Raw genomic sequence first — 11,209 nt, 5'->3', positions numbered from 1 at the left:
ACCAATCCAGACAGCTTAATTAGTACGAAGAAATTGGTGAGCAAGTCTCAAATACCTCCACCGTAAAAGGGGCGAGTGGGGTGAGAGAGCTGGCGGCTTGCAGAGGCGAGGCGGTCTGATAGGGTCGCGCGCAGAGAGAGAGCAATCGGCCGGCAGTAGCGGAGGGAGAGTCGGCAGCGCGCAAGTGAGACGCGAGCAGTGAGCAGCGGCGGCGTACACAGGCGAGGCGTGTTACGCACCTGTGGAGACCGAGCTGGAGCCGGAATAGGAGCAATCTGGCGTGCGGTGGGAGCAGAGCGGCGGCGAGTCCGCGCGGTAGAGTTGGGAGGGGTGCGGTGGCGCGTAGCGGCGTAGCGTAGGCCGCGCGCTTGGGTGTTTGGCTCAGGGAGAGCTCGCACAGAGCAGCGCTGGCGCGCAGCAGCGGCGCTGCGAAGTGGATCGCTGCTGAAAGAGGGAAAAGTCGTGCGAGGGAGATGTTCAGAGCAGCGGCGGCGCGCAAGTGACGCTGTGAAGTGGAGATCTGCTGGTTGGCGGCGTGGAGCCGGAGATGGAGGTGGGCACGGGCGACGGACAGAGCAAAACAAAGGAGAAGAAAGAAAGAAAAGAGAAAGAAAGAAGAAGAAAGAAAGAAAAAGAAAGGAAAGAAAGAAAAGAAAAGAAGGAAAAGAAAAAAAAACTGTTTTGGCTTTTTTTTTCTTGTCTTTAGGCTCCATTTAAGCCACAGAGAAAAAAAAAATTTTGTACGGAAATTAAATTTTTCTTTTTTTTTTATTTTTTTTTAAAAAAAATTTCTCCTTTTTGAATTTTTGGAAACTAAAGCTATGGTGATAAGAAGAATTTTTTTTTTTTGAATCCTTACCTTTCCCGCGAACGTGACGCGAGCACGTCATGAGAGCAAGAGAGCTTGCTGACCCTGAGCTTCCTGGGCGTCATGATGCGAGCGCGTCATGAGAGCAGGAGAACTCTCTGACCGTGAGCGCTCCCCACGTCATCGCGCGGGCGCGTCATGACAGAAGAACACCTACAAATCAGCAAAAATGAAAATTTCAAACCCGAAACCAATCAAACTCAAGGAAAACATATTTAAACTACCACAAGAAATCAAAACAAACAATTAAAAGAAACAATTGGGTTGCCTCCCAATGAGCGCCTTTCTTTAATGTCTTTGGCTAGACATGATTAAGTGTCACTGATTAGGACACGGTGGTGCGTCTAGACTTATTGTCTCCACCTCTCCCCTCAAAAAACCTTCGTAATAATGTTTGAGACAGTGTCCATTCACCACAAACTTGTTGTCTGTCTTAGCACTCCGGATTTCAACTGCGCCATAGGGAAAAACGTGAGTCAAAACAAAAGGTCCAATCCAACGGGAATGTAGCTTACCTGGGAATAACTTGAGTCTGGATTGGTACAGGAGGACCTTCTGACCAATTTCAAAGGTTTTTCTTGAAATTTGTTGATCATGAAATGTCTGGCTTCTCTCCTTATAAATTAATGCATTTTCGTAGGCTTCGTTCCGGATCTCCTCCAATTCTTGCAAATCCAACTTTCGTTGGGCACCGGCTTCCTCTAAGTTCATGTTGCATTGCTTTATCGCCCAAAAGGCTTTGTGCTTGAACTCCACTGGAAGGTGACACGGCTTCCCAAACACCAACTTGTACGGTGACATCCCTATAGGAGTCTTGTATGCAGTGCGGTAGGCCCAGAGCGCGTCCTCCAACCGTTGACTCCAATTTTTCCTATCGGAGCGCACCATTTTCTCCAAAATGGACTTAATCTCTCTATTCGATACCTCCGCTTGACCATTGGTCTGGGGGTGGTACAACGTTGAGACCCTGTGGAGTACACCATACTTGCGAAACAACGCAGCTATGGTTTTGTTGCAGAAATGCGTTCCCCTATCACTGACAATAACTCTTGGCATTCCAAATCGCACAAAAATATTAGACCTGATAAAATCTGCAACTACTTTCGAGTCATTAGTCCGAGTGGCCTTGGCCTCCACCCATTTAGACACATAATCAACTGCCAACAAAATATATATATAACCAAATGAAGTAGGAAAAGGCCCCATGAAATCTATACCCCAAACATCAAAAATTTCAACAAAAATCAACGGGACTTGGGGCATATGATCTCTACGGGCTATATTACCTACCCGTTGACAGCGATCACATGACTTACAAAACACATAGGCATCCTTAAACAATGAAAGCCAATAAAATCCACTTTCTAAAACCTTATGAGCAGTTCTCTTAGGTCCAAAATGACCCCCACATGCAAAAGTATGACAAAAAACTAAAATCGATTGAAATTCCATTTCACTTACACATCTCCTCATCACTTGATCTGCACATCTCTTCCATAAGTACGGGTCATCCCAAATAAAATATTTGGCGTCGCTTTTCATTTTATCCCTCTTCGATTTTGGCCAACTTGCAGGAAAATTACCAGTTACCAAATAATTGACCAGATCGGCATACCAAGGCATTTGAGAATTTAAAGAAAATAAATGCTCCTCAGGGAATGCATCCTTCAATGGTTCATTATCCTCCCCAACGGATATACGACTCAAATGGTCGGCTACTAAATTTTCTGAATCTCTTTTATCCCTTATCTCCAGGTCAAATTCCTGTATGAGCAATATCCACCGTATGAGCCTCGATTTTGCATCTTTCTTAGTCATCAGGTATCTCAATGCTGCATGATCAAAAAATACAATCACTTTAGTACCTAACAAATATGACCTGAATTTTTCTAAAGCAAAAATAACTGCAAGAAACTCCTTCTCAGTGGTGGAGTAATTCAACTGGACCCCATTCAGGGCGCGGGATGCATAATAGATGATGTGAGTTGCCTTTCCTACTCGCTGTCCAAATACAGCCCCTACAGCATGATCACTGGCATCGCACATGATCTCAAATGGCAAACCCCAATCGGGGGGTTGGATGATCGGGGATGAGGTCAGTAACTCTTTCAACTTGTTAAAGGCATTTTCACACTTGTCATCGAACTCAAAGGTCACATCTTTTTGTAAGAGTTGGAACAATGGGACTCCAATTTTTTAAAAATCCTTGATGAACCTTCGGTAAAAACCTGCATGTCCAAGAAAAGAACGCACCTCCCGTACATTTGCGGGGTAAGGTAATGCCGATATAATGTCTATTTTAGCCTTGTCAACTTCAATGCCCTTAAACGATACAATATGACCCAGAACTATCCCGTACTCAACCATAAAATGACATTTTTCCCAATTAAGCACGAGATTAGTCTCTATACACCTTATCAGGATCAATTTCAGGTTATCTAAATACGTATCAAAACTATCACCATACACACTGAAATCATCTATGAAAACCTCAATTATTTTCTCAACATACTCAGAAAAGATGCTTACCATACATCTTTGAAAAGTTGCAGGTGCATTGCATAACCCAAATGACATTCGTTTATAGGCAAAAGTCCCGAACGGACATGTGAAAGTTGTCTTCTCTTGATCCTCTGGGGCAATTGCTATCTGAAAGTATCCTGAAAATCCATCCAAAAAGCAATAGTAAGCTCTACAAGCCAAACGTTCAACCATTTGGTCAATGAAAGGAAGAGGGAAATGGTCCTTTTTTGTGACAGCGTTCAGCCTACGGTAGTCAATACACTGCCTCCATCCAGTGGGTTTGCGCACTGGCACGAGTTCACCTGTTTGGTTGGCTTCCACCGTCACTCCTGCCTTCTTTGGGACTACCTGGACCGGACTCACCCAAGGGCTATCTGATATTGCAAAAATAATCCCCACATCTAACAATTTCAAAATCTCCTTTTTTACAACTTCCATCATGAGGGGGTTGAGCCTCCTTTGAGCCTGCCGAACAAGTTTAGCATCCTCTTCCAGTCTAATCCGGTGCATATAGATGGCCGGGCTGATCCCCTTAATGTCTGCGATTGTCCAACCTATCGCCTCTTTATGCTCTCTAAGGATCCGGATCAATTTTTCCTCCTGAGTTTTTGACAGTGCCGATGAGATAATCACCGGGAGTGTCTCATTGTCACCCAGATATGCATACTTCAGGTGCTCTGGTAAGGGCTTCAACTCCAAAACAGGCGCCTGCACCACCGATGGCAATACCCTCTGGTGAGGTTCGGGAATGAATATAGGTGAAACGTCGTACCTTTTTGTGGAGGTTGGCAATGAGTGTAGTGTTCCTATCGTGCATTTTAAATATTCACTCCACTCCACCTCAGGAGTTGTCTCCAACTCGAGATGCTTCGTTAAAACAACTTTCAATTCATCCCTGCCAACAGTTTCAAACATTTCCTGCACCGCAGGGTCAATAACACTCACAGAAAAAACAGAGCTAAAATTGGAGTTCGAGGGATATTTCATAGTATCAAAAATATTGAAATGCACAATTTCTCCATCAAATTTCATGGACAAGATACCCTTATTAACATCAATTTTTGTTTGTGCTGTGCTCATAAAGGGTCTACCCAATAACAAAGGTGAGGGATCAGGGGAGTGATCATCATCCATATCAAGTACATAAAAATCAATTGGAAACACCAAATCATTAACTTTTACCAACACATCTTCAACCAACCCATCAGGGTATGCATTAGTTCGGTCAGCCAATTGAATGATTATTCCAGTTTCTTTTAATGGATCTAGTTTTAGAGAAGCATAGATAGATTTAGGCATGACATTAATTGATGCTCCTAGATCCAACATGGCCCTTCTAATCACAGTGTTGCCTATTCTACAGGGGATAGTAAACATACTTGGGTCCCCGCACTTGGGTGGAAGCTTCCTCTGCAGGACCGCTGACACATTCTCCCCAACAATGATCCTTTCATCTCTCCTGAATCGCCTTCGGTTGACACACAAGTCCCTTAAGAACTTGGCATATTTTGATACTTGTTTGATGGCGTCTAAGAGGGGGATATTTATCTCCACCTTGCGAAATACCTCCAAGATCTCTTTCTTCTTATCCTGTTTTTTCGATTTTTCCAACCTGCTAGGAAAAGGAGGTAGGTTAGTTTTAACTGTAATTATTGGGTTTGGAAGTACCTTTGGATCTGCACCATTGCTGTCCTCCCTCTCAAGCTCATTGTCAATCTTTTTCTCATCCTAGTCCTTAGGGATCACAGATTCAAGCCCCTGAATTTCCTTCCCGCTCCTTAGGGTCATTGCGCTCACGTTCTTCGGATTTAATTCAGGCTGAGATGGCAATTTACCTTGGTTCTGGGAATCCAAACGGTTGATTGTTGTAACCATTTGACTTATCTGATTCCTTATGTCCTGCATTTTAGAGTCCGTCCTTTGCTAATTTTGCATAATGGTTGCCTCCGTCCTTTGCTGATTTTGCGTCATGGTTGCCATCATTTGTTTCATCATCTTCTCCAAAGATGGACCAGAGCTCGGGGGCGGAAGTGGTCGGGGTTGATATTGCTGCTGGTACCCTGGTTGCTTATTTGGCACGAAATTAGACTGCCTGTTCGGTGCATAGTTGGGCTGCCTATTTCTTCCATAACTGAGATTTGGGTGGTCCTTCCAGCCGGGATTGTACGTATTCGAGTACGGGTCATAGGCCCTTCTTGGCGTGGGCGCGTGACCAGTCATGTTCACCTGTTCTGCAGTTTCTTCCTGAATCATTGGGCACATCTCTGCAGAGTGTCCCATACCAGTACAAATCCCACATACCCTGGCTTGTGATGCATTTTTCACAGCCAGTTGCCTAACAAACGAGGTCAACTCAGTTAGCTGCTGCTGGATAGAGGATGTCTCAACCTCATTCACCTTGCGTACTGGGACATCCTCCCTCGTACCGAACTGTAGTGAATTCTCTGTCATCCCTTCTATTAGCTCCCTTGCTTCCCGAGGGGTTTTGTTCACCAGTGCCCCTCCACTTGCAGTATCAATTATGCTCCTATCTCTGAAAAGGAGCCCCTCATAAAAATATTGAATGAGCAACTGCTCACTTATCTGGTGCTGGGGACACTTGTGCAACAAGTTCTTGAACCGTTCCCAATACTCATAGAGTGACTCCCCTGGATGCTAGTTGATCCCGCAAATTTCTTTCCTTAGGTTTGCAGCCATAGACACAGGGAAATATTTATCTAAAAAATTTTTCTTCAATTGGTCCCACGTGGTGATGCTACCTGGTGGCAGGTAGTACAGCCAGTCCTTTGCAGAATCCTTCAAGGAAAAGGGGAATGCCCTCATTTTTATCTGCTCTTCTGTAATTCCCGGGGGTTTCATACTATTGCATACGATATCAAACTCTTGCAGATGCTTATACGGCTCTTCACCTGGTAAACCATGAAAAGAGGCTAAAAGGTGAATTAGACCTGATTTCAATTCAAATGAAGTGTTTTCACTCAAACTTGGGAAAGTAATGCATAAAGGCTGCTGATTTAAATCAGGAGTAGCCAACTCCCTTAATGTTCGTGCATTAGTCATGGGGATTTCTTCTTGCTCCGAGTCACTCGAAGTGTCACCAAATGAATCTGTTGGTTCAGCTTCTGACTCAGGTCTCCGAGATGTAGCACAGGAGTGCTCCTCTCTGAGCTGTCTGGTCTCTTTTCTTATTCTACGCGCAGTCTTCTCTACCTCAGGGTCAAAAACCAAATCACCTGTACGAGAAGACCAAGGCATGCACTAGAAAAATACCAGAAAATTAGAGCAAAAGGAAAAAAAAAGAATGAATTTAAAAAGGAACAAATAATAACGCCAGTCCCCGGCAACGGCGCCAAAAATTGACAGGGTGTCGAAGCCTGCACAATAATAAAATTAAACCTAATTGCCAGTTAAAATGACCAAGACCCAATTCCAAGTACTGGAGCAGGGACTCTAGGTGTGCAATGGGTTACTTGATTCACCTTGTTCCCGAAGAGTTTGCTTAATCCGATATACCCGAATGGGATGGTTATTTCTTTCACAAATAATTATGAATTTGTAGACAGGGCAAGTAGGGTCGTATCCTCAGGGACTGGATATATTTGTTTCTTAAGAAATTCAAAATAACACAGGGGGTGATTTTGTAGGAACGACAGCAATCAAATAAATTCAAATAAGAAAATAAAAATAAATAACTAACTAGAAATTAAACCACAATTCACTGAATTTAGAATAACAATAATTAAAGGCCTAAATCAATTAAAACAAGGAAACAATTAAAAATAAAATAAAGTAGGCAACTAAAAGTCAAATGGCACTTCACTAAAATCAAGGTAATATTAACTAAAGATCTAGCAAAAAAGTAACTTCAGCAATGGTTCACCTAATTGATCATTGAAATAAAGGCAATTCCGATTATTTATCAATAAATAGGTTATAACTGCCAACCAGGGGATGACAGTCAACTCCTCCTTACTGTGTCGGTGATTAAGGTACGCCCGTTAATCACTGCTCTAATTAGGAAATAATCCTAGGTACGCCCGTAAGATTTAATTCCCCAATTGCCTTACGTATTAGAGGAACCCTATTCTAACCAAATAACGCACTACCAGAGTTATTTCAGATTAGCCTGCGTATCCCCCTGACACGAATCTAATCGTGCCAGTTATCACTATTTCAGGACAATTAAACAATTACGGATTTAATGCCCTAATTGACGATAGGTTACCAAATCAATTAGTTATCCGGATCCAAAACAATCAATTAATTAAATAACCATGAGCATAGAAATCAAGAAATATGCGGATACCAATAAATAAAATGAAAAGATTGAATTAAATCTATCTCATAATTTTTAAGCGAACCAAAGCCTTCGTTGCTCCTTGACTAGTAGGAAGGAAATTAGTTCATATTTGATGAACTAAGTCCACGGGAAATTGAAGATAAATCTGCGGCCATTGTCATTGATTTTTTAGAACTCAATCCGCTCCAACCAGGAGGAGATAGCAAAGTTACACGAAATGATCCTTTGCCTCACTACGGACGGCATACCAGGAAAGATAGAAAAACTCTAAGCATTTAACATGAAGAAAAGTCAAAAGCTACCAATTTCTAATGCCTGCCATGCGTATGACAAGCAAAAAACATTTTTAGGGAAAAGTCAACAATCTCAAGCTAAGCTACAGACGGAAAACTAAAACTAAGCTCGCCTCCATCTGATCCTGTTTTTCCTCCTTTATTGCGGCGGCTCACCAGGAGTAGAGATGGCAATGGGGGCGGGTGCCCGCGGGGGGCTCACGGGGCGGGGGGTGGGGCGGGGGCGGGGGGAAATTTTTCCCCCCGCTTAGAAACGGGGCGGGAGGCGGGGGTATACTCCCCCGCCCCATCCCCCACCCCGCCACCCGCAAAAAAAAAAATATATATATATATATATATATATGACTATATATTATATGTAAGTTAATTAGTTATAAACTTATGATAATTATATTATTAGTTAGATGTATTATATAATGTATATTAATTTATGTAATATAATTGATATTATCAATTATATGAATAATTATACATGTCTACTAATAGAATTTATTAATTAGTTATACTAAATTTACTAATACATTTATACTAAATTTCTAATTACACTTTATAGAATAACACTTTTTTCTCAAAAAAAAGCACAAACACAATAATGAATTAGTGATTGCATTTGTACTAAAAGTGAAAATTTGACTATTTTAGTTATATTTATTTCATCATATTGGATTGTATTCAAATAACTTCTGTTTGATTGTTTTTATGAGTTTCAATTGTAAAATTACAATGAATAATAATTTGGTGATGTGTTGATATTTTAGTACTTGATTATTTATTAAAATTTAATTATAATAAAATTATATAATAAAATTTTATTAACGCGGGTGCCCCCGCGGGGGAAGCGGGGCAAGGCGGGGCGGGGGCGGGGCGGGGCAGGGGGAGTGGGAGGCGGGGGACGGGGGGAACTAATAGGTCTCTCGTCCCCCGCCCCAACCCCGCCCCGTTGCCATCCCTAACCAGGAGGAAGAAGCCCTTCATCCGTCATTTCTTTGCGGAAATTATCAAAGTGGGCGTGACATCTTCTTTTCCAAAAATGCCCCTGGGACAAGCTCTATCATCTGGATTTCTTTTCTGTCAAATTGGCACCCGTTGTTATATTTTCGTTCTACTCCCTGAAATAAATGCAAATTACGAAAAATGAGTAGAATCTAATAATTAATCCACATCGGGTCAGGTAACAGAGGAAATTAATAATAAAATAAATAGATAAATTGCAACCTATCACTTGTCAAAAACTCCAAAAGAAATACTAAATACTTGCTTGCTCTGCAGTCGGTGAGATCTGTTTCTATAAAAGGTGAGATTCCTGTAAACTTTTAAATTGTACATTTCTAAATACCCTACTACTTAACAACAACCAATTAACAGGTCAAATTCCAGCAGAAATAGGCCTGTTGGATCAGTTGAAGACTTCTGATGCTGCCAACATCCTTCTATCTGGCCCTTTAGTAGATCGACTTTTGATTAAATTCATGTGACATAAAGTTAGTCAAGGAAATTAATATTAGAATTGATGGAGATCTAACGCAGAGGATGGTAAAGTGGCCTGATGGTTATGAATAACTTTTCAAGGTACAAAAGTGTAATTTATCTTATATATATATATATATATATTAACATTTTTTTAACAAGGAAGAAATAGGATTTCTTTTTCAAAAGCGGAGAGGAGGAAGGAGAATTAGATTCCAAGACTTCTAAATCTTAGAGTTTCAACGTTAGTTAATAAAATCATTTTAGGGTTTTAATATAAATAATTTTGACATTTTAACTAATTCCAACGCAGAGGACGATATCCGTCATTTTGACAATGTGCTTCAAATCGTGGAGTCATATACATTTTACCACACTATGATTATACGAAAATGCACTAAATTGTATGGGGTTACACTATAATTTATTCGTTTGTTTGCTGATGAATATAATAGGAAGGAGGCTGATCAGTCCAGACCATTCTTGGTGGGTGCTAATTCCAGATCATTAAACTGTCTCAAATCCTAAAGTCATCAAACTTCTTGCAAGTGAAAGTGCTCTAACACGCATATGTATTCACTCTTTTATTAATTTTTTTTTTTGAGGGACATTCTGATGAACCAATCCCACTTTTACAGTTAAGAAGCCAGTGTATAGGTGCATATTGCTCCTACAATGACATTAATATTGTGTGAAACCACAGTAATTTTGGATGGATTATTAACTTTAGGTGCAAAATATCCAAAATAAATTTTAAGGTGCAATTTCATGGTAATTAGTAATTTTAAAGTGCAAACTATCCAGAAATAAAAATTTGAGATGCAAAGTGGAAATCATTCAAAAGGGTGTAAAGTGAAATTGATTGCTTGTCAAGCAATCTTAACAAGGGGGGAGGGTGAAAAAATGGAGTTTACTAAGGATTTTTGCGGTTAATTGACTTGTATTTTATAGTTTTGCTTGTTCATATATCAAGGTTTGCGGACTTTGTTAAGATGTAATTATTTTCATTCAACTTAGAGAATCCATTGAGCCGATAAAATTATCTAATAAAGTCATTTTACAATTTTCTTAGCAATTACAGATAAAAAAAAATTGTTATTTTGTAAAATTATGTTGTTTGCAATCATAGGATGTAAAACTTATTAAGCAACACTACTTGAATTTTGAAAGAAACTATCAATTGAAAGTTAAAGTTCCTTTTTCCTTTTTGGCCCCTTTCTTTTCTTTTTCTCTCTTGGACTATGGTAACCAGGCCAACATGTAAGAAAGTCTTACCTAATGAAAGGCACAAATCTTGGTTAAATTTATTTAGCTTCAGCACTTTTCATGTAAATCTTCTATAATTTTAAATATTATAAATAAGTTTTTCCATATTTTGGACTGAAATATCAAAATAACAAAAACAGCCCACGACAATGAAGCCAAACGAAATGTCAAGAATACCTTAATGTCCAGATAAAATATTTAGTAACCACAAAGATTAGCTAATTCCACCACGGAGGACAATGTGTGTCATTTTGACACTACCTATGTACATACATACATATATATATATATATGTGTGTGTGTGTGTGTGTATTGGGGTGTGATGGAAGGGATGAGCAACTAGTGTGGGTTTAGTTAGCAAAAATGCTTCTTAAACAGTCTAAGGATTAGCCGTCATAATTGACGGCATAAATAGTCTAAATGTGGGGTGCAATGCCACATTAATAGTCCAAAAACCAATAAAAAAAAAATTTCTTTCAGAACGAAAAGCCA

The 11,209-nt window shown here is 40.3% G+C and overlaps 1 protein-coding gene across 1 annotated transcript; it reads right to left on the bottom strand.

Moving 5' to 3' along the window:
• Nucleotides 1-1,186: 1,186 nt before the first annotated feature.
• LOC113737344 (uncharacterized) lies at nt 1,187-5,118 on the bottom strand. Its single transcript, XM_072082931.1, has 7 exons — nt 5,060-5,118; nt 4,574-5,003; nt 3,755-4,309; nt 3,122-3,190; nt 2,484-3,001; nt 1,384-1,835; nt 1,187-1,320 (listed from the first exon to the last, which is right to left on the bottom strand). Exons 1-7 carry the CDS (start codon nt 5,116-5,118, stop codon nt 1,187-1,189), a joined length of 2,217 nt encoding a protein of 738 aa, XP_071939032.1.
• Between the last annotated feature and the right edge of the window lie 6,091 nt (nt 5,119-11,209).

Source organism: Coffea arabica, chromosome 3c, assembly GCF_036785885.1.
Source record: "Coffea arabica cultivar ET-39 chromosome 3c, Coffea Arabica ET-39 HiFi, whole genome shotgun sequence".
NCBI classification, from domain to species: Eukaryota; Viridiplantae; Streptophyta; class Magnoliopsida; order Gentianales; family Rubiaceae; genus Coffea; species Coffea arabica.
Note: the sequence above shows the minus strand (reverse complement) of the source record. Positions and strands in the feature narration are given on the sequence as shown.

Coding starts and splice junctions, on each gene's coding strand:
- LOC113737344 (XM_072082931.1), bottom strand. CDS start 5,118: ATGAGAAAAAGATTGACAATGAGCTTGAGAGGGAGGACAGCAATGGTG. Junction 5,004..5,059: donor GCAATGGTGCAGATCCAAAG/GTACTTCCAAAC, acceptor TTTTCCTAGCAG/GTTGGAAAAATCGAAAAAAC. Junction 3,002..3,121: donor ACCCCGCAAATGTACGGGAG/GTGCGTTCTTTT, acceptor TTCGATGACAAG/TGTGAAAATGCCTTTAACAA.